Source organism: Acomys minous (genome assembly GCF_964271855.1).
Source record: "Acomys minous genome assembly, chromosome: 9".
In the NCBI taxonomy this organism is placed as follows: domain Eukaryota; kingdom Metazoa; phylum Chordata; class Mammalia; order Rodentia; family Muridae; genus Acomys; species Acomys minous.
The window spans coordinates 7,189,166-7,211,930 of NC_140490.1; the positions used below are offsets into that span (position 1 = coordinate 7,189,166).

The 22,765-nt window shown below is 44.9% G+C and overlaps 1 protein-coding gene across 3 annotated transcripts in view; it reads right to left on the reverse strand.

Annotated features, from left to right (window-relative positions):
* Window positions 1-1,126: 1,126 nt before the first annotated feature.
* The window catches only part of NUDT13 (nudix hydrolase 13), a 29,831-nt gene continuing 8,192 nt past the window's right edge, over window positions 1,127-22,765 (reverse strand). Inside the window, exons 3-10 of one of the 3 annotated variants that reach the window (XM_084795013.1) lie at window positions 18,781-18,926; window positions 16,425-16,559; window positions 14,903-15,009; window positions 8,687-8,812; window positions 7,761-7,872; window positions 7,005-7,159; window positions 3,136-3,352; window positions 1,127-2,433 (exon numbers count right to left, since the gene is read on the reverse strand). In XM_084795013.1, the coding sequence (XP_084651139.1) occupies window positions 3,152-3,352; window positions 7,005-7,159; window positions 7,761-7,872; window positions 8,687-8,812; window positions 14,903-15,009; window positions 16,425-16,559; window positions 18,781-18,926 (982 nt within the window). In that variant the 3' untranslated portion in view covers window positions 1,127-2,433; window positions 3,136-3,151. Of the gene's footprint in view, window positions 3,353-7,004; window positions 7,160-7,760; window positions 7,873-8,686; window positions 8,813-12,222; window positions 12,333-14,902; window positions 15,010-16,424; window positions 16,560-18,780; window positions 18,927-22,765 lie in introns of those variants that run through there. The other 2 variants (XM_084795012.1, XM_084795014.1) reach the window with 2 other exon arrangements.

A 22,765-nucleotide genomic window follows, 5' to 3' on the forward strand; every position in this document is an offset into this window, starting at 1 on the left:
TTATTGTATACTGTCTGCTTTGACCTTTTCCAGACCTACTTTATCTGAGATTCTTTAATGCTTACACACCTCCTTTCCAACCCACCTACCCTAGATAGGAGAGAAAAGAGGTTAATGGGAACAGGAGAAGTAGACCTTTTTGGACTTAGTTCCTGGGAGCGATTCCCCTGGTGTAGTCAGCAGGATGTCAGCAGCCAGCAATTCCACCAGAGTTGTGGCTGGAACCTGGAACAGCAGCTGGAACCCAGAGCCCCAAAGCGTTCTCTGGAGCGGTCTCTCTAGGGTTGTCTCGAAGTGGAACGATGAACAGCTAAACAATAGCAAGACCCAAAAAGCCCTGCCTCCTGTTTTGGGCTCATATATACATATCTCCTCTCAGAGTCTGTACTAATATGTGTTTCAACTGACAAAAACCAAGGGCCTGCATGAGGTGGTTCCTCCTCTAGTGGATAAACATCACCTGTTCTCTCACAAGTCCGTTCCCCATCCCACACTTGGGATCAAAATGAAAACATGTGCATCCACTGCAGTACATAGTTACTGTATATTGTCCTGTGAAAGCCAAATACTAGGGGCTGGAGAAATGGTTCAGAGGTTTAGAGTGCTTGCTGTTCTTACAGAGGACTGGGGTTCCATTCCCAGCACCCACAAGGTGGCTCACTACAACCTGTAGCTCCAGTTCTAGAGAGTTCCAGTGTCCTCTTCTGGCCTCTGTGGGTACTGCATGCATGTAGTGTACATATATACTTATAAACAAAACACATACACCTAAAATATAACTACATTAATTAATTAAAAAGAAAAGCCTCAGACCATTGGAGACCCTTGTCAATAAAATGCTTGCCACACCCTTTAGTTCCCCAGAATCCACCTAAAGCCTTGCATGATGGCTAATGCTTGTAGTCCTGACACTGGGTGAGCAGACAGGTGTATCCATAGCTTGCTGGCCAACTGACCTAACCAGCAAACTCCAGGCCACTGAGACCCTTCCTCAGACACTGAGGACAGCTCATGAGGCCTGAGGGTGACGTCCTGCCTCCACACATGAACACTAGTTGGCCTATGTGCACACACACACACACACACACACACACACACACATGCAGAAGCACCAGATAAAATGTTTTTTATTAGGCAACATTCTAGCATTTTAAATAATTTTAATTGTTAAGAATACAAAAACAGAACAAATGAACAAACAAGAGTAAATATATCTTTACAGTTTGTTTTGAAATTTAGCCTCACATTACATTTTTGTCCCAGCTTGATTATGAGAAAAAGGCTTTCCACAGTACATTTATATATGTTACTTATATCTTTATTGAGGACTAAATGTTGAGAAAAGGGGAAACAGATAAAACTAAGGCTGGAGTGGGCTGCTTTTCTGTTCCCATTACCAAAGCTGACTGACCTTGGGTCAGTCCTTTGGGGGACAGGTACACTTGTTAAAAGGCCTGCCTGGTTTTGCTGATCTGCATTACAGCTCCAGCAGTGTGCCACTCCACCCTGAACACTTCTATGATCTGTTGTTATTATGTGCGCCTGTGTGGTGTGTTTGTGCGCCTGTGTGTGTGTGCTGCCAAGTTACCTGCCATTTTCAGTATCCCAGCCCAATTGTCCAGATAACCTTGGAATTCTGTAGCGAGGCTCCTCCACCCATCGCGGGTGAAGGCAGGCTGCCAAATCAGGGCCAGGCATATGCTACCCGTCAAGAATTCCAGATGAATTCTTGGGTTTTCCTAGATGTGACCTTTCTGGGGTCAAATGGAAATCGAGAGGATCAACTTTTTCACTCTGGAATCCTTTGTCTAGTGCTGTGGGGCTCTCCTGTGTAAGCTGAGGTTGTTGGGTCTTCTGTTCGTCATCAATTAGGGCAGTTATCGGAAGCTAGGACTTGCCCCAGCCACTCTTTCCCCTGATCCTTTGATAGTTTCCTCTGTACATTTTCCCAGTGGTGATACAGCCTGGGAATCTAGATTTAAACAGTTTACTGTCACTCACAAAGATCTTTCCTGTCCTAGAACAGGAAAAAAAAAATTCTGAATTAAGGCATGAAAATGTACTTCCCCCAGAGAAATTTCTCCTTTATAGTGGCAAGGTGCAGGTGACACGGGGGCTGGGATACAGCGCAGTGACAGGCTTGCCCAGATGTAGGAGGTCCTGAGTGTGGTCTCTGGCACCATGGATGGGGGTGGGGGCGGTCCTGGCTCAGAGCTTCAGCTTGGAGCTTGCTTCTTCTCACTCATCCCTGATTGGAGCCGCACTCTCTGGGGGTGCGCATCCAGTACTGCTTCCTGTTTCGGGGTGCGCATCCAGCACTGCTTCCTGTTTTGGGGGTGCGCATCCAGCACTGCTTCCTGTTTCGGGGTGCGCATCCAGCACTGCTTCCTCTTTAGTCTTTCCTCTACGTCACAAACTGAGCAAGTGAAAAAGCTGGAAAGACACCAGAGTCTTAAATCATCTCGCACCCTTCTGGGATTTTAGCTACTTCAAAAAAAACGGCCACCACCTCTGGTTGCCTGCAGTGCACTCCAAGGAAGACCTTTGTTCCCACTTTCCTCATCCCTCCAGAGCTTAAAAACAAAAAACAAAACCCTAAGTTTGGGGCTGAGGATATGCCTCCACTGTAGAGCAGGTACCCACCAAGTATGAAGTCCTGGGTTCAATCGGCAGCAGCACCAACTACCAAAAAGTCAACTGCGCCCAGGCAGTTCTGTAAAGGCAGCATCAACGAGCCCCTGCCAGAAGAGGTTTGCTCCTACAGCCTTGCAGAAAATGGCCACACCCAAATGACTCAGCACCCTTCCCTCAGCTTCTCATAGTCAGCAGCTCATCAATCAGTTTTTGTTTTGTTTTTAAGAGATGGAATCTTCTGTCTCGAAAAACCAAAAAAAAAAAAAAAAAAAAAGAGAGAGCGAGCAAGAAAGAGTCTTGATGTGTCATCCAGGTTGTCCTGGGCAAAAGTGATGCTCTTGCCTCAGCCTCCATAGTAGCTGGGTTAAACACAGGTCCAAGCTGCTCTGTCCAGCTTACAGTGACATTTTTGGTTGTCTGTTAGTAGGAACCTCTTTTAACAGGAGGGACTCCTCAGAGCACCTCTGCCTTGGGAGGCTGTCCTGGAGCTGGCTTTGTCACCTTCCTTTCACATGGACTAAACAGCCAGAGAAGTGCAGCTCTGTTCTTCCACCCACTTCTTAATCATGTGGTGGGCGATAGCTAATTTGGGGGGCAGCAACAGTGGGGAAGCCTCACTCTGCTGCTGAGTAAAGGAGCCCTTTCTCCTCAGGGCTGTAGCCACTTCATCAAGACTGAACCAGGCAGCTGCCTCTAGTTCTTTCACGTTCACGTGGATCTGAAAGACAAGGAAGGGGGTGAGGGTGGGGGTAAAATTAGGAACTATAACATGTAAAACACTATGGCCACAAGTGGGAAAATTCACAGGGAACTGTGTGGTCTTAGATGATAAGCATCTGGGAACAATGGGCTAGGTTAAAGTCAGTTCTAGATAGTGGTCAGAGTCACAATAGAGAATGGAATGTATTTTTAAATAGTTCTAAAGAAAAGATAAAAATTTCAAAAACCCTATTCAGCTGGGCATAGTGGCGCACACCTTTAATCCCAGCACTTGGGACGCAGAGGCAGGCGGGGTCTCTGTGAGTTTGAGGCCAGCCTGGTCTTCAAAGTGAGTTCCAGAACAGCCAGAGCAGTTATACAGAGAAACCCTGTTTTGAAAAAAACAAACACCCGGTTTCAAGCCCTAGTGCACATACGCATAAAATTCTACAGTATAGATACTAAAATATTGAGTGGTAAATTATGAGTAATTGTGTGTGCATCAACTGAATAGCTCTTTCAATTAAAAAGGAGCTACAGGTCAGCAAGATGGCTCAGCAGGTGAAGGGACATGCTGCGACCCTGAGCTCGGCCCCTAGGGCTCACATGGTGACAGAACAGAGCCCCACAGCTTGTCCCACATGATTTCCGCATGTGTACACAGGCAAACACACGGACTTTTTTTTTTTTTAAAGAATCAGCATTTATACAAATGTTACTCTCTTTAAAGGATAAAGGTTAATGATAACTAAAAGCAAAAGCAAAGTAAACACAGACCATCCCAGGAAGTGGAAACAGATTAGAGAGCCCATAAAAATCAGGACAGAACAGGCAGATGGGTAGGAGGGCCTCCAGTGACTTCCATCTGTCAGACCTGCCACAAAGAAGCAAGGCGACTTTAGGTCTGACACCAAAGTCCTTCTCAATGAGAGGGTCCTGTAGTTTCAAATCATGACTCTCCAACAACCTGAATCGCTTGGGCAGTAACACCAATCTCCAAATGGTTAAGTGAGGTGTGTACATTCTGTCTCTATATAAGGTACTGTTAAAAATTGAAGGTGAAAAATAAATTGCAACATACATGGTGTTGACACACTGGACACATATGCAAAAGAGTGAAACCGGACCCTTTATACCAAATCCCAACACAAAACAGATTAAAAACTAAATGCATATATAGGAGCTGACATAAACCACTTGGAAGAATCTACTACTAAGCTTTGTGGTGGTAGACTTTTTTATAAAAGATGTGACATTGAAAGCAAAGCAGGAAAAGCTAAAGTAGACAGGATGAGGTCAGGAAATGCAAAATGGAAAAGCATCCTATTGGGTGTTTGAGGTCCTGCATTCCACCATGCTCTTGCATTGAAATCAGAAAAAGTGCCCAAATAGATGGCTGTTAAAAGGAATAAATATTTATAGTTTTTGTTTTGTTTTGCTTTTGGTTTTTGAGACAAGAGTTTCTCTTTGTAGCCTTGTCTGTCCGGGAACTCACATTGTAGACCAGGCTAGCCTTGAACTCAGAGATCTGCCTGCCTCTGCCTCTTGAGTGCTGGGATTAAAGGCGTGTGCCACCACACAGATAAACCAAGTGTTGAAAAATTAAAAAGAAGGAGTAGAAGAAGAAGAAGAAGAAATATATGCCGGGCATGGCCTTTAATCCCAGCGCTTGGGAGGCAGATGCAGGAGGATCTCTGTGGGTTCAAGGCCGGCCTGGTCTACTAAGAGACTTCCAGGACAGCCAGGGCTATTACACAGAGAAAACCTGTCTCGAAAAACCAAAAAACCAAACCAAACCCCCAAAAAACAAGGAAGCCTGGCATGACGGCACACACCTGTAATCCTAGCACTTGGGAAGTTGAAGCATGAATACCCTAAGTTTGAGGCAAGCCGTAATGACACAGAAAGTTGAAGGCTAGCCTGAGCTACAGATACAGAGACCCTGGCTCAAAAATGAACAAATAGACAACAAATGTGGGCAAGGATCTGGAAATAAAGAACTACTATACACTATTGGCACAAGTGTAAATTGGTGCAACCACTATGCAGAACTGTGGAAGTTATAATAAATAAATTAAATAAATAAATAAATAAGTGGTGCTCGCTTTTAATCCCAGCACTGGGGAGGCAGAGGCTGGAGGATCTGTGGGCGCTTGAGGCCAGCCTGGTCTACACAGTGAATTCCATGCCAGAGAGGGAGCCACAGTAAAATCCTATCTCAAAAGAAAGGTTTAAAAAGTAGAACTACCATTTGTTCCAGCAATCTCTCTTCTGAGTGTACATGCAAGTGAACTGACACCTGGAACTCAAAGGAGCCTCTCTAGTCCTCTTGTCGCTGTGACGTAATTCACAACGTCCATGATAGAGAAACAGTCTAAATGTCTGTCAGTGAAGGCAGTGTGACAAATACTTATCATGAACCCCTATTGAGGAGGTTGGTTTGATCTGCCCCCCTCCCCCCAGGTTCTAGCATAGTTCTAGGTTTCCTCCAACTTGCTTCGTCAACCATAGCTGGCCTGGGACTCCTGGGCCTTCCTTCCTCTGCTTCCTAAGAGCTGAGGTAACAGGTATTTCTTACCCTGGCTGGCATTACTGAATTTTTGAAAGGAAGGAAACTCTACATGTATATGGTGACGGGCCTGGATGACATGCTACGTGGAATAAGCCTGATGCAAACTCTGCATTGTCTCTGCTGCATGGAGACTAAACTAGTCAAACACGTGGAAGCAAAGCATTGAGTGATTGTTCCCAAGACCTGGAAGTGGGGAGGCACGGGGAAGCTGTGATCAGAGGATATAAATTCCCCTTATACGTGGTAAGTTCTGGAGGCCCATACAGCATCTACAGCTAGCGATATTGTGTTGAATACATTAAAATAAGGCTTATGTGCTGGGCTGTGGTAGTACATGCCTTTAGTCTCAGCACTTGGGAGGCAGAGGCAGGTGGATCTCTGTGAGTTCGAAGCCAGCCTGGTCTACAAAGTCAGTTCAGGATAGCCAAAGCTACACAGAAAGACTCTGTTTCAGAAAAAAAAAAAGGCTTATGTTAAATATTCTTAGCACAAAGGAAAAACGATGGGGGTGGCAACAATGGGTAAGTTAATGGCACTGATAGTGATGTCTGATTGATGGGTCCTGATAGTGATGACTGGTTGAAGGTCCCTGATACAAGCTTCCCTTCAGCCCTGGCTAGTTAGATGCGTTCAGTGTCTACAGACATCTGTGGACATGACTTCAAAAACGAAAAGCAAAAACAAGACAGGGTCTCATGTAGTCTAGGCTGGTCTCAAACCTTTGACCCTCTCGCCTCCACCTCCCAAGTGCTGGGATTCTAAGTGGGTGCTACCAGGCTGGGTATATAGGGTGCTGAAGGCTGAACCCTGGCTTTGCGTGTATTAGGCTGGCACTTTACAACCTGAGCCTCACCCCGACCCATGACTCTGTTAATTATACTTTGACAAAGCAGCCCAAGGGGAAGTTCCTTCATAACAGATGTATGCAAGGGAGAGTGGTGACTCTTCCCTTCCACTCTCAAGTGCGAAGCCCTTCAGATACTGACTATCTCAGACATCACCACATAAGCCGCACATTACTCCTCAAGACAAGTGCTCAGAAAGTCCTCGCAGACCAGCAAAGGACGCATCACAGCAGAAGGGAAAGGTAAGACTTTACCTCTGTCTGGCCTGGTTTCACTGTCGCATGACAAGCAATCATGAGTGAGCTATTGGGAAAGGGCCAATGCTGGGACGCAAAGAACTGTATGTTTTCCACTTCCAGGCCCACCTCTTCTGCAACTTCTCGCTGGACAGCCTCCTCCATGTTTTCACCTGCAAGCACTCAGGTTAATTCCAGACAGCCCCGGAGCAGGAGGATTGCACATTACCTATCTGCATCACGATGGCCCCGTGCTCCTGGGTGCAACCCAAGGCTTAGTTCCCTGAGTGTAGCAAGTGCTCAGGTCTAGTGGGCTAGTTGTGACGCAGGTGAGTGTAGCAACGGGAGAGGTTACTGCTGCCTCCTCTGTGTCACGGTGCCACTTTTCACCATCTGTAGACTTTACTCGGTAAAATAAAAGACAGTATAGAGGGAAATCAAAGTGAGCGTGGAACTCTAGCTACTACTGTGTGTGCTGAGACTCAGGGAAAAGTACACGAATGTCTGTAATTTGTTCATCAGGAAATAAGCTGGGACGAGGGCGGGGCAGGCAAATGGATAGATGTGTCTGTGAGAGGAAAGTGGGAAGGATTCTAGAACTGAGGCGGTGGCTGTCGGGCGCTACGGTATAACTCTTCCAGCTATCCTGTTATGTAGGAAAATTATATATAGTCCCAGCACAGTTTAATGTTTGTGACTAGAGGCATGATGGCAGCAGGGCAAATGTGTTTTATCTTCCGTTGTCTCCTGTACCTCCTCCCCTGAACTCCTTACCTATATCACAGAAACCTGCCAGGGCGGAATATAATCCCTTGGGAAAGGAGCTCTGGCGGGCAAGCAGGCACCGGGCCCCATCTGACACCAGCGTGATCACCACAGGGGCCATCTAGGACAGGAGAATGGAGATTGAGATGCTGGCACCTCGGCCTCAGAAGGCAAACAGAATGAACGATCACGGAAGCCTTCTGAGCAGACAGACTCCCTTCCCCGTGACGGCAGCAACAGCCTTCTTGGCCTACTGTCCTCAAGTTTCTTTTTCTTTAAGTTTTACATAGAAAATTCTAGAAGAGCCAGAGCTACATAGGGAGACCCTCTTTCAAAAAACAGTGAGAATTTTTTTATGCATTAATCAAAAATTTTTTTTTCTGAGGCAGGGTCTCTCTGGTTGGTTCTGGCTGTCCTGGAACTCACTATGGAGACCAGGCTGGCCTCTAACTCATGGAGATTTGCCCACTTCTGCCTCCAAGTGCTGATCACAATGCCTGGCTGTGTATTTTTTAATAATTAATTAATTAGGTTTTTTGTTTTTGTTTGTTTGTTTGTTTGTTTGTTTGTTTGAGACAGGGCTTCATTGTCTAGCCTTAGCTGTCCTGGACTCACTCTGTAGACCAGGCTGGCCTCGAACTCACAGTGATCCTCCTCCCTCTGCCTCCTGAGTATTTTTATTTTAAACGTATGAATGTTTTGCCTGCACGTGTGTACATGCATGCCTGGTGGCTGAGAAGTCCAGAAGAGGGCATTGGATCCCCTGGAAATGGAGTTACACATGATTGTGAGCTGCCCTGTGGTTGCTGGGATTTGAACCTGAGCCATCTCTCCAGCCCCTTGTTTTGGTTTGTAAGGATATCTTGTGTAGCCCAGGCTGCCCTCAGTTCCCAGGTACCGGAACTGCAGGTCTGTCCCACCACCACTGGCCCCACCTGTGGATAGTAGATGATCTTGTTGGAAGGGCACACGCGCTTGCTGCCTGCCAGGTTCTTCTTAGTGGGCTGCCCACTTCTGCTGCAGAACTGATGACCACTGTGCCAGCGGAGCAGGGCCTGAGCCTACGGACACAAAGGTGGGCCTGGCTTTAGAGAAAGGTGTCTAGGACAACCTGTGGGGAAGTCTTCTTCTAGCTCACTTATTTCAAAAGTTATTTAATTGTATAATTAACGGTATGTGCAAGTGTGTGAGAGTGTGTGAGTGTGTGTGTGTGTGTGTGTGTGTGTGTGTATGTGTGTTGGCACATGTGCCGTGGTGCATGCTGGGTCAGAGGAGAGCTCTGTGGAGTTGTTTCCCCCCTCCCGCCTTTGCAGGGACCATCCTAGGTCTCCAGGCTTGTATGACAAGCATCTTTACTTGCTGGGCTGTCTCACTGGTCCTAGCTCACCTACTTCAAGTGCATTAGCCTGTAAAATAAAGAAATGATCTAAATATATTTTCCTAGCATCAAAAATCTAAAGGAAAGCGTGTTGTACGTTTTATTTTTTGCAGTACTGGGACTCCACAGCTTCACATACACTAGGAAGTAATCTTCCATTAAGCTATGTCCCTAGTCTAAAGGGTATTGTGAAATACATTATGAATTGTTTAAAACATGAAAATATACAGCAATATAATATACACCCACGAAACACAACCCAACTTAAAAAGAAAACATTTCAATTTCCATTATAGTTAAGCATTTCTTTCAGTTTTTCCTCCTCAATGAAGTTGTTTTTTGTTTTTTGTTTTGTTTTTTTTTAAACCACGACCCCCTGTTCAGATGTAGCTGATTCTCCATGTAGGGGGAGAGGGAACTGCTGCTGAACCTCTGACATGCACTTGGGTGCCTGCGATTTGGTCACTGCCTCTTGGCAAGATGGCCTGGTGGGCACACAGTGAAGGGGACGCAGGCTGTCCTGATGAGACTTGATAGGCCAGAGGTCTAGGGGAGGGGAATAGGCAGAAGAGGGAGGGAGGGTGGGGATGGGAAGATTAAGAGGAGGGGATAACAATCGGGAGGTAATGTGAATAAATTATAATAAATAAAATGCACATTTAAAAAATCCGGGCAGAGGGGCTGGAGAGATGGCATAGAGGTTAAGAGCACTGACTGCTCTTCTGGAGGTCCTGAGCTAAATTCCCAGCAACCATATATTGGCTCATAGCCATTTATTATATGATTTGATGCTCTCTTCTGGCATGCAGGTGTACATGCAGATAGAGCACTCATATAAACAAACAAACAAACAAACAAACAAATAAATAAGAAAATAGCCATAAAAAATCTGGGCAGAGGAGGGGGTTGCTGCAGAGGCCAATGCACCAAGCAGTGGTGAGGACCTAGGCCCTCTGCTCAGATGTAGTCAATAGGCACAGAGTCTCCTTGTGGGCCCCACAATATGGGGAGGAGGGACTACAGCTGACATGGACTCTGGCCATGATCACTACTTCCTCCTGGCTGGGCGGCCTTCCCAGGCCACAGAAGAAGAGGACACAGGTAGTACAAATGAGACTTGGTATGCTGAGGTCAGATGTTAGGGGAGGAGGGCTCCCCTTTCTGAGGACTAGGGGGGGGAGGGAGGGAGGGCGATGAGGGAGGGGGCTACAATGGCCATGTAAAGAATTCAAACTGCAGAACAAGCAGGTAACTTATTGCTAATCCCACTACATGGGCACAGCTCTGAGACGGGCTGAGACATGAGTGTCTGTGCATAGACAATGCTTCTTGTTGGTCACAGAGTCCTGGTGACTTATTAGATGCCATTCTTCATATGGCGTGAATGAAGATTTACAAATGTCTTTCTTCTGCTCACACAAAGAGCTGAGAGCCAGCCTTAGTTGTTCCATGTACCCTGCACACCTCATACATTTATAATTTTAGGACTGTATAATGCTCGTGAGAAATTATATGTTTTCAGAACAGAAGAATCAGACATTGAAGCTGGATCAGACATGCCATGAGAGGATTCAGTCCTCTCAGCATGCTGGACACTGACATCCTGCATCCTTCATGTTCCAGCACCAAGTGCTTCCGTTGCTGTTCCTCATCAGAACAGGATAGCTCCCAGGACAGCTTTGAAGAAAGCTTCTGATCCCAATTGGTCCAGCATTTCAGACTGTCACACACAGTCTGTTCTATTAAGCCTGGAATTTCTTGACATTTAAAATGCTATTCCTAGCTTGTTTAACCATCTTCCCCAGTTATATTTGGGCCTCTACAAGGGTAATATTCATCCCAAATCAGCTGGAAGAAACTTTAGGAGAACGATGCCCCATTTCCCTTAAGAGGGGTTTGGGTAGGTTTTTTATTGCTTTCTTGGGCTATAGATGTTTACTTTCATTGGGAGTTGGCTTTAAGTTACTATTGGTCTTATTCAGAGAGAAAATGAGGTTGGACTCAGGGATGTCTCTCTTTTCCTTTATCTTTCTTTCGTAGGTATGGAGATAGGGGATATAAAGAAAGAAGGGGGATACAGAAATATATAGGGATGATAGGACAAAAAGTAGATTAATGAGTCTACTCCTCAACTTAAGGCCTTAATTGTTACTTGCAAGGTTATTTTTAACTCATTGGTATAGAATTTTGTATATTGATGCAAATTAAGTTTAATTTTGATGCATTGGTATAGAATTCAAATTTAAGATTATTTTCCACACACATTATATATATATATATATATATATATATATATATATATATATATATATATATATATTTCTACTCTAATATGAGGTATTGTACCCATACAACTCAAGTAGAATACAAGGTCTACCTCCAATACTTTGAAAGTGCTATTGCAGGCTGTTTAAGATAGTAAATTATATGGGGGCTGGAGAGATGGCTCAGAGGTTAAGAGCACTGGCTGCTCATCCAGAGGTCCTGAGTTCAATTCCCAGCAACTACATGGTGGCTCACAACCATCTATAATGTGATCTGATGCCCTCTTCTGGTGTGCAGCTGTACATGCAGGCAGAGCACTGTATACACAATAAATAAAGAAATAATTTTTAAAAAAATATAGTAAATTATAGAAGTTAATTGTTAGTTGATCAAATCATGGATGTGTCAATTACTAGCCTATTTTTATCACAAGAATATACATCCTAAGTGTAGCAGATGATATGATTCTATAGATAGATAAGGTAAAATAATTTGATAAGGTCTTCAAAAACTTCAGAGTCCTACAAATTATGGCATTTAAAGATGTTTTTGTTGTTGGGCTGGGTGTAGTGGCACACGCCTTTAATTCCAGCACTTGGGAGGCAGAGGCAGGTGGATCACTGTGAGTTTGAGGCTAGCCTGGTCTACAAAGCTACTCCAGGATAGCCAATGCTACACAGAGAAACCTTGTCTCAGAAAACAAAACAAAACAAATCAACAACAACAACAAAAAGGCCAAAAACCAAAACCAAAAACAAAAGACGTTCTTATTGTTTTAAGGATTCTTTGACAGTAAGACAGGTTAGCTCCTGGCAACACCCAGCCTACCTCAAAGAAGATGATGAGCATCAAAGAACCTCCTTATGGAGATGGCTTCAAATGTGGCAAACCAACCACTGGGCAAAATGTCTTCATTTCGGCTACAGACAGAATTCTGCCTAAAAATAGGAAAGCTTGGATGCAGGCAGAGTCGACGACCAAACTCTGCCAAGACAGGGTAAGCAAGTCCTCAATAGTTCCTGCCTCACAAGTATGTCTGTCAGATACACTGGGCCAGAAGGCTGGAGATAATGCTCCATCGTTATAGTGTTTGCTGTTCAGGCAGCAAATCGTCTGTCATTTTTTTCACTTTGGAAGCTGCTAACCTGCATTTCCTGTTTACTCAGGTAATTAATTTTATCCCTTCTCAAGTCTCTGATGGGGTTGAAGACCAGATAGTTTAGTTTTACAATTAAGCTTAGTTGTTTAGGGGCTAAGATATTTTTAGGTCTCGATAGATGTTTTAAGTTGATAGAGATGAGATATGATAGATATTGACTTACATTCAGAATTTTAGACTTACCAAGATAGGAAATGTGCTTTCTTCAAGGTTGCCAAATACAAATAGCTAAAACACTATGAATGTAACATTTATATAATTCCTGGTTGCTCAGTGGTTCTTCTTACTGTATGTAGTTTATTATATATATATGTATGTATATACATGTAATAATATAAATGTATATGTAAAAATAAAAATATTTTTAAAAAAGAAAAATGGGGTGGTGGTGGTAGTGTGTGTGTGTGTGTGTGTGTGTGTGTGTGTGTGTAGGTCAGAGGACAACTTTGGGCAGCAGTTCTTGCCTTGAAGAAGCACTTGCTGTGCAGTGTGCTCGAGCCTAGTGGCCCTGAGCTTTCAGCCCTTCTCCCCCTGTGCCTGAGACCTTGCCCTAGGAGTCCTGGATTCCAGAGACACCTACAGCACCTGGTTTTCACTTGGGTTTCCAGGGTGGAAGTCCAGTTAGGATTGTGCAGCATGTGCATTCACTCATGGAGCCTTTCCCCAACTCAAATGGTCATTTTCTTTCTATTTTTTTCTCCATAACTAAAAAAGTCTTAGTGGTTTCTTTTTAATGGAACATGACAGCAGCCAGGTGTGTTGGTGCCTGTGTGCAGATGCCTGTGTGCAGATGCCTGTGTGCAGATGCCTGTAATCCCAGTACTGGAGCAGTGGAGACCATAGGATTAGCTGTTCAGGGCTATCCTTAGCTACACAGTAAGTTGTAGTCTAGCCTGGGCTACATGAGATCCTGACTTCAAAACAAAACATTAAAGGCTGATATGATGAGCAGTCTTGTCACCTTGGTGGGATTCAGGATCCCCATGGAAACAGATCTCTGAGCCTGTCTAGGAAAGATGATCTAGGTCAGGTTAGCTGAGGTGAGAAGACTCACGATAATGTGCCTACACCATTTCAAGGGCTGCAGTCCTGCATGGACTCTGCCTCCTGACTGTGACCACTGACCTCGAGCCACCATGAGGGACGGCACCCTTGAAGAGTGAGCTGTCACAAGCCCTTTCTCAAGTTGCTTTTGTCAGGGTTTATTATCCCAGCAGTAGAAAAAGTAACAATTACTTCAGACATGCAGGCGGCTGTGAGTTCAACCCTAGAACCACTTTAGCCAGGCGTTCGAGGGCATGCTTACAATCCTGGTAATTCAGAAGCAGAGGCAAAGGGATCACAAGTTCAAGGCCATCTTCAACTACATAGTCAGTTCAAGCCAGCCTGGAGGGATAAGACCCTGCTTCAAAAAAATTACCAAAAATAAAAATAAATAACAAGTGAAATCTAAAGCTGTGAGAACAAGTTATTAAAGCAATGCAAAGGTATTTCTCATATTAAAAAAAAAAACAACAACCCACAATGTGTATCACGCTATAGAGTTAAAAAATACTGGCCAGGCAGTGGTGGCGCACGCCTTTAACTCCAGCACTTGGGAGGCAGAGGCAGGCTGATCTCTGTGAGTTTGAGGCCAGCCTGGTCTACAAAGCGACTCCAGGATAGCCAAGGCTAACACAGAGAGACCCTGTCTCCAAAAAAACCCAAAAACCAAAACAAAACAAAAAAGATAATTATGAGGTTACCCAGAGAGATGGCTCAGTGGCTAAGAGTGCATACAGCTCTTGTAGAGGACCAGAGTTCAGTTCCCAGCACCTATGACCTGTAATCAGCCATTCACAATCACTCATGACAAGCTAGTGCCCCTGCTGGCCTCTGCAAACACCTACACTCAAATGCACACACACAATTAAAAATACAATCTTTTATTTTGTTTGTTGTTTTGGGTTTTCAAGACAGGATCTCTCTGTGTAGCCTTGACTATCCTGGACTCGCTTAGTAGACCAGGTTGGGCTCAAATTCACAGTGATCCCCCTGCCTCTGCCTCCCAAGTGCTGGGATTAAAGGTGTGTGCCACCACTGTCCAGCCTAAAAATACAATCTTTTAAATAGGGACTGGAAGACCCTGCTGCCATGTTCTTAAGAGGCAAACCTTCCCAACAGCTCGGCTAAAAGCAAAACAAGGAACAGGGAGCAATCTTTCACAGCACTCTGCTGCCCTCTGCCAAGGTCGAGGGAGGTCTGTGATCTGTGAGGAACCGTGTGTCACCCTGAGATCACACACTTATGTCTGTTTGCCCATGCACACAGCCTTATTATACTTCCACAGAACTGAGAGACCGGGACTACCGTGAACAGCAAGGAGGAATCCATCGAGTTCAGCTGAAAAACAGCCTGCCTCAGCTTGATGAAAGAACCTCCGAGCTCTGCCTCCATTTCAGATTTTGGCAAGGGGGCTAGAAAATTAGAAAAGAGAATGCGATTAGACAGATGTCCGGCGTTGCCTCTGTGCAGCCTATCCTGTCAGAGCACTGCTTCCCAAACTTGCCCACGAGACTCATCTAGGGATTTGGGAAATTACATAGGTCCCTAAGCTTTTACCTAGAGAGAGACAGAGACAGAGAGAGAAAGGTGTGTATTACATGGAATAGCTGCTCTGGGTCCCCAAACCTGCATTTTGGAAGATTAAAAATAAATAAATAAACAAACAAGTACCAAGTGACTCTGAGGTTAGTTTGGGAATGGTATAGCCCAGTATTTTTCAAGCTCTCTTTAGAGTGTCTGCCTGCTGCACGGGCAGTACCCACCCATCCTTTACACCCCAGACACCGGAGAGAGATGCAAAGCACGGTAGGACCTACAAACCCAGAGTCAACTGACTGTACAGTGCAGGGGTGGGGACCTAGAACCACTCCATGGGAACATTTTTATTAAAAAAAAAAAAAAAGATACTGTGATTTTGTTTGTTTTTGAGGCAGAGCGTTGTGTAGCCGGGCTGGCCTCAGGCTCAGGATGACCTTGAACTGCTGATTCTTCTTTTTCAGTTCTCAAGTGACAGGCATGAGCTACCATGCCAAGCTTTTGTTTGGTGTTTTTGAGAGGGGGATCACTAGGAAGGCTAAAGTGGCCTAGAACCCCAAATTCCTTGGCCTCTGCCTCTTCCAAGCACTGGGATTGCATGCTGTCATACCCAGTTTTGAAGACATGAATTTTAAAGCATTTATAAAATAGTTAAGATATAAAATGTGTAAATGGGGGCTGGAGAGATGGCTCAGAGGTTAAGAGCACCAGCTGCTCTTCCGGAGGTCCTGAGTTCAAGTCCCAGGAACCATGTGGTGGCTCACAACCATCTATAATGTGTTCTGACACCCTCTTCTGGCCTGCAAAGGTACACGCAGGCAGAGCACTGTATACATGATAAATAAAGAAATCTTTTAAAAAATAATAATTAAAAAATAAATAAAATAAAATGTATAAATGCGTGGGGGATAATAAAATAAGCAAGTGTGTGCCCACCACTTGGAAAGAAACCATAACAGTGTCTTTGATTTTCAGCCAGGTAAGGTGGTGCACGCCTGTGAGCCCTGCACACGCAAGGCTGACACAGGACTGGACTGGAGGCCAACGTGGGCTATACAGCAAATTCCAGGCCATCTAACGCTTCATAGTGACCATCGTAGATAACAGTGTTTTTACCCATATTCAAAGAGAAAAGCTGACAATGTGTTTGTATGTGTACAGTTTCCCACGGAAGGGTATTTCACAAAACCCCAAAGTCTGAGAGCAGCAGGAAAGCACCTATGGGGGGTTGGGGTGAGGTGGGGGTGGGGTAGGGGGTGGGGTGGGGGGTTTGCTTGGGGGGGGCACGCACCGTGGGTGGAGGAGGGGCCGTTCAGCCCTAGATCCAAAGCAAACCACGCTTCCTGCGGGCCGGAGCATCCAATCAGCACAGAGTCTTCTAGTCTTTGTACACCCTGTCCAAACTTACCCAGCAGCCCTTCCAACTCTACCCAACAAAAAAGAAGAGAGAAAGTGAGACTGGGATTTTAGTCACATGGCCACAGTCCTGCGGGGGGTGGGGGTGGGGGAAAGGGCCCCAGGGAAGTAATTCTGTTTAGATTACACAGTTGCTCCCTCAGGAGCATTCTGTTACAGGATGCCTCTCACATACCACAAATTGTATGTTCTCAAATCTGTTATGTAAAATATGATAGTATTTGGCCAATACTTTAATATCTCTTGGTTGCTTAAAGTATCAAAGTACAACGCAACCATATACATAGCTGTTTTACAGTGCTGTTTAGGAATAATGACAAGAATCAACATGTTTGGTATATCATAGATACTGTTTTATTGGTATTTACCCTCAATTCAATGGTTGTATGATTTTTTTTTTCCTGCTACTGGGATGAAATCCAAGAACCTCATTGTGGAGGTCTGAATAAGAATGGCCCTTGAGCCGGGCGGTGGTGGCGCACACCTTTAATCCCAGCACTCGGGAGGCAGAGGCAGGAGGATCGCTGTGAGTTCGAGGCCAGCCTGGTCTACAAAGTGAGTCCAGGACAGCCAAGGCTACACAGAGAAACCTCGTTTCAGGAAAAAAAAAAAGTGGCCTTGTAGGTCCCAATGATCTATACTTAGTCCCTAGTTGGTAGAACTGTTTAGGAAGGATTAGGAGGTGTGGCCTTGTTACTGCAGGGCAGGGGTGGGGCTTGCTAAGGGGTGGGTGCAGTAGGGCTTTGAGGTTTCAAAAGCTCATGCTGGTTCCAGTGTGTTCTCTGCCTTCTGCTCTCGGGATGTAATCTCTCAGCTACTGCTCCAGCGTCATGCCTGCCTGCCAGCTGCCATGCTCCCTGCCAGGACGCTTGCATTCCTCTGAAACGGTAAGCCCAAATACACTCTTTCTTCTGTAAGTTGCCTCGGTTATGTGTTTTGTCACAGCAACAGAAAACTGACCAAGGCACTCATATATGTTGGCCAAGTTTTCTACCACTGAATCACATCCCCCAGCAGTCAGTTTTAGGAAATATTTTCAACTCACACTTGAGTCTCAAAAATAAAACCCCCAAAACTGGGGATGGTGGCACATGCCTTTAATCCCAGCACTCAGGGAGGCAGAGGCAGGTGGATCTCTGTGAGTTTGAGACTAGCCTAGTCTACAAATCGAGTCCAGGAGAGCTAAGGCTACACAGAGAAACCCTGTCTCAAAACCAAGCCAAACAAAATAAAACCCCCAAATCCAGAGGCTTAGATCTGTAGTTGCATGTACTAAAAGAGATCTCAAAATTAATTTTTTATTCAATTTTGACCTAATCAAAATCAAGTTAGGATACAAATCTTAAACTACGCAACTCTGCAGTTCCCTAAGGCTAGAAATCACTAGCCTATGGCAAGGCTGGGCAAACCTTCTCTATAAAGAGATAGCAATGCCTGTGACACAGAGAAACCCTGTCTCAAAAACAAAAAAAGGAGATAGCAAGTACTTTATAGTTTATTTAGAGTTTTATTATATATATTTGTATGTGTATCTTGCTATTGTAGCATAAACGCAGCTGGACATGGTATGTTAAGGAATGAGTGTGGCTGTGCTACAATATAATTTCATTTATAACGTGGGCAGCAGGCCTGTCCCACTTGAACAGCAGTTCCATGGATCTCTGGGCTTTTTTGTTTTGTTTTGTTTTTCGAGACAGGGTTTTTCTGTGTAACTTTGACTGTACTAGACTCACTTTGTAGACCAGGCTGGCCCCAAACTCACAGCGATCCACCTGCCTCTACCTCCTGAGCACTGGGATTAAAGGCGTGTGCCACCATGCCCGGCTTCATGAACCTCTGTTTTAACAGCTCATGGTTCATATCACCACTGAGAATATGTAACTATCAACCAAGCCCATATGAGTTATTAACTAGCAGAAACAGTTATATAAGCTTGAGACTCAAGAGCTGTTTGGAAAATCTGGGTGTTTTTTGTTTGTTTGTTTGTTTTTCGAGACAGGGTCTCTCTGTGTAGCCTTGGCTGTCCTGGACTCACTTTGTAGACCAGGCTGGCCTCAAACTCACAGTGATCCACCTGCCTCTGCTTCCCAAATACTGGGATTAAAGGTGTGCGCCACCACGCGTGGCGGAAAATCTGAACTCTAAAACATAAGGATATTTTTTTTGCAACTACCTGAATTCCTCCTAGTGGTCCAAGATTCTCCGACTCCGCTGGTGCACTTTGACCTTACCTACTCGGCTAAGCCGGGGGACCAGGTATCGACGTCCTGACGCTGATGCCTGTAGCAAAGGATCCAGGTCATGAAAGAGGTAAAACAGTCCTGTCTGCTGCGCTTTCCTGCAGGCTTCATCATCTTCCTTCAATTCAAATAAATACCTGTATTTGGGAAATAAACCACTGAAAGACCGACTGTACTCAGGCTAGTGCGATGGATGACTCGGCAGCGGTAGAAACACCTGCTGTCAAGCCTGATGACGGGTGTTCAGTGTCCAGAACCCGCATGAGGAGGAGAGAACAGCCCCTCACGCTATCCTCCGAGCGCCCCACACACACCACGGCATATCCAGATACAGCCCAAGCGAATAGCCAAACATAACTAAACCACACATTCACTCGGGGGAATTCTTAACTCTCCTACAGTTTTACCTATGCATGTGTGCACATGTGTATGTATGTATTACAGACCTGGGGCCTGCACCCAGGGACATGCACATGCTAGGCAAGCTCCCTCACACTGAGCTGGGTGCTCTGTTCTCTTCTCACCAGCCCTGGCTGGTTTTGAACTCACTCTGTAGTCCCGCTGCCTCAGTGGTTACAGGTCTGTGCCACCATGCCAAGCTCCATTTATTTTCATCCCGGTTTGCTCCCTAGCTGAGGTGGCTACAAGGCCACTGCACTCTGGCCTTCGCCCTGCTGCTCCGTCTATCCCGTGGGCCACTGCACCATTTATTCATTGTCCGTCTTCCCAAGGAGTCTGTGATCTATTTAAGGACAGGTCCTGCTATTCTTGGCAGGATAGATGGCTTAGTTTACTAAGTATTTGTTGACTTGAACTTTGAGGGCAATAAATACTTACTGAATTAAACCTTAAGGAACTTTGCCACTGTTACACAGTGGACTGAAGGAAAATGAGCCCAAAGGTAAAAATCTCAGCACAGAAGACTCAGCACCGAAGATGGCAGCAGGCTGTATTGCTGCAGAGAGCAATCGCGGTACCTTTAGAGGGACCACTGGGAAAGCCCATTTTTGATCTAGCTAAATTCATAGTGATAATATTTTCTTTCTTTTTTTTTTTTAAGATTTATTTATTTATTACGTATACATGCTTTGCCTGCATATGTGCCTACAGGCCAGAAGAGGGCACCAGATCTCACTACAGAGAGTTGTGAGCCACCATGTGGTTGCTGGGAAATGAACTCAGGATCTTTGGAAGAGCAGCCAGTGCTCTTAAATCCCTGAGCCATCTCTCCAGCCCCCAATAATATTTTCAGTAGCCAAAATAAAAATGTGGACTAAGAAAACTTTCTGAAGAAAGAAAGAAAAGAAAAAGAATGAAAACTTACTGGTTTCTCAAAAAGAGATGATAATGAAGTTCTAGGCTTTTCTAGCACTGTCATTTAGGGTGGTGGGAGTCTGTCCACAAGCTTTACCAACAGAATCAGAGTCCTTAAGAACCAGTGGTGACTAAATGAATATTATCTTGGGGACTTAATTATTAACCATTTCTTGGCCTGTCAAAACCCTCAAACCAAATTAAGGATGTATCTCAGTACCAAAGTGCTTTCCTTGCATGCGAACAGCCCTGGCTTTGATTCCAGTACAGAAGGACAAAAAGATTAAGCCCTAAAACAGACTCTCAAGTTTATGCCATATTTTGACAAGTAAGTGTAAAACATGTTTTACAGATGTTTTCTGTAAAATCCAGGAATATCTATGAAAGCAACAAGCAGAGTTGGCAGCACATGAAAACACACGGCAAAAGAACAAATACCACAGTAGCCATGTCAGGAGACTCAACCATTGGTAAAAGGAGTTACAATAAGCTCTTTAAAAACAAAGATAGCAGCTGGGCTGTGGTGGCGCACGCCTTTAACCCCATCACTCAGGAGGCAAAGACAGGTGGATCTCTGTGAGTTCGAGGCCAGCCTGGTCTAGAAAGTGAGTCCAGAACAGCCAGAACTACAAGAGAAATGGTCTCAAAAAAAACAAAACAAAACAAAACAAAAACCAAAGGGGGGAAAAAAAGAAAAATAGAAACTCGATCTTTTAGAATTTGTGATATTTTTAAGTGACTGTCACCTCCTGGGATAAGGAGTCCATGTATGTCAAAGAACACACACGTGTCACTCCAAAGTTACCAAATACAAACAACAGAAACACGGCTGCCTTCAAAGAGTTAGGAGTAGCACAGCCTTGGTTTTGCCCTAATGACTTTTTTTTGTTTTTTGTTTTCTCTGTGTAGCCTTGACTGTGCTGGCCTCATTTTGTAGACCAGGCTGGCCTTGAACTCACAGTGACCCACCTGCCTCTGCCTCCCAAGTGCTGGGATTAAAGGCATGCACCACCACCGCCCGGCCCAGTGGGATTTTTTAAAAAAGATTTATTTATTTATTATTATGTATACAGTGTTCTGCCTGCGTGTACATCTGCAGGCTAGAAGAGTGCATCACATCACATTACAGATGGCTGTGAGCCACCATGTGGTTGCTGGGGATTGAATTTAGGACCTTCAGAAGAGCAGGCGGCGCTCTTACCCACTGAGCCATCTCTCCAGCCCCTCAGTGGGATTTTTTAAACACTCACAGTTTAAGCTACACGGAATAGTGTTTCTGTTTCCTGAAACAGCAAGGATAACTCCAACACCCTCCTACCCTCCCTCCCTCTAAAGAGATAGAAGGGGGGAAGCTGGAGCAAAGGCTCAGCAGTTAAGGGCACCTGCTGCTCCTGTGGAAGACCCAGAGTTGGTTCCCAGCACCAGCACAGAAGCTCACAACCATCTTTAGCTCCAGTTCCAAGGGATTCCACACCTCTTCTGGCTTCAGAGGTGCCAGGTGTACATGTGACATACACATACCACACACACACACACACACACACACACACACACACACACACACGAGAGCAAAACACACATTCACATAAAAGAAAACAGATAAATCTTTAAAGAGACCACAACCACAACAACAAAAGGCTGCAAACGAGCAGGTATGGCCTGCTCTGTGTAGACCTATATTCCTTTCAATGTATATTGATATGCAATACTGTTTAGGTAATTCCAAAATTCCAAACATGGATTTTTCTCTGATTAGTGGGATTATTGATGGTTTTTAAAAATTAATAACTGTAATATTTTCTTATTTTTTTAAATGAATGACTATTAAAATTTTTTTTAGGACAAATCAGTTGTCCTTAAAAATCACTTACTTTCAGCAGTGTCGGTCAGTATAATGGCTTCTGTGGTATTATAATGAAAGGAAGACACTGAATGAGCCCTTCACTGAGAAGAACATGGGAACTTTTGGATCTCACCAGGTCTCATGAGGCCACTGGGTGAAGACCGTCCCGTCAGTTTTTTGCTTTTAAAAGTCATTAGGAGCCAAGCAGTGGTGGCGCACGCCTCTAATCCCAGCACTCAGGAGGCAGAGGCAGGCTGATCTCTGTAAGTTTGAGGCCAGCCTGGTCTTCAAAGTGAGCCCAGGACAGCCAAGGCTACACAGAGAAACTCTGTCTCAAAAAACCAAAAAACCAACCAAACAAAAAGTCATTAGGGCAAAGCAGGCTGGCCTTGAACTCACAGTGATCCACCTGCCTCTGCCTCCCAAGTGCTGGGATTAAAGGCATGCGCCACCACCACCCAGCCCAGTGGGATTTTTTTTAAAGATGCTTTACCATTTTCCTTCCTATGCATCCATCTACAATATTTCAGTGCCTGTTATGTGTGAAGCATTGTTTCATGCAACAAGATAGCACAACAAAAGGTCAAAGGCTTAGCTGGGAGTGGGTAGTACACAGGCAGTGTCCGCACTTGAGAGGCTGGACCAGAGGGACAAGTGTTCAAGGCCATCCTGAACTAAACTCTCATTTATTTTTATTTTACGTGCATTAGTGTTTTGCCTGCATGCATATCTGTGTGAAGGTGTCAGATCCTAGAGTTACAGACAGTTGTGAGCTGCCATGTGGGTGCTGGGAATTGAACCCGGGTCCTCTGGAAGAGC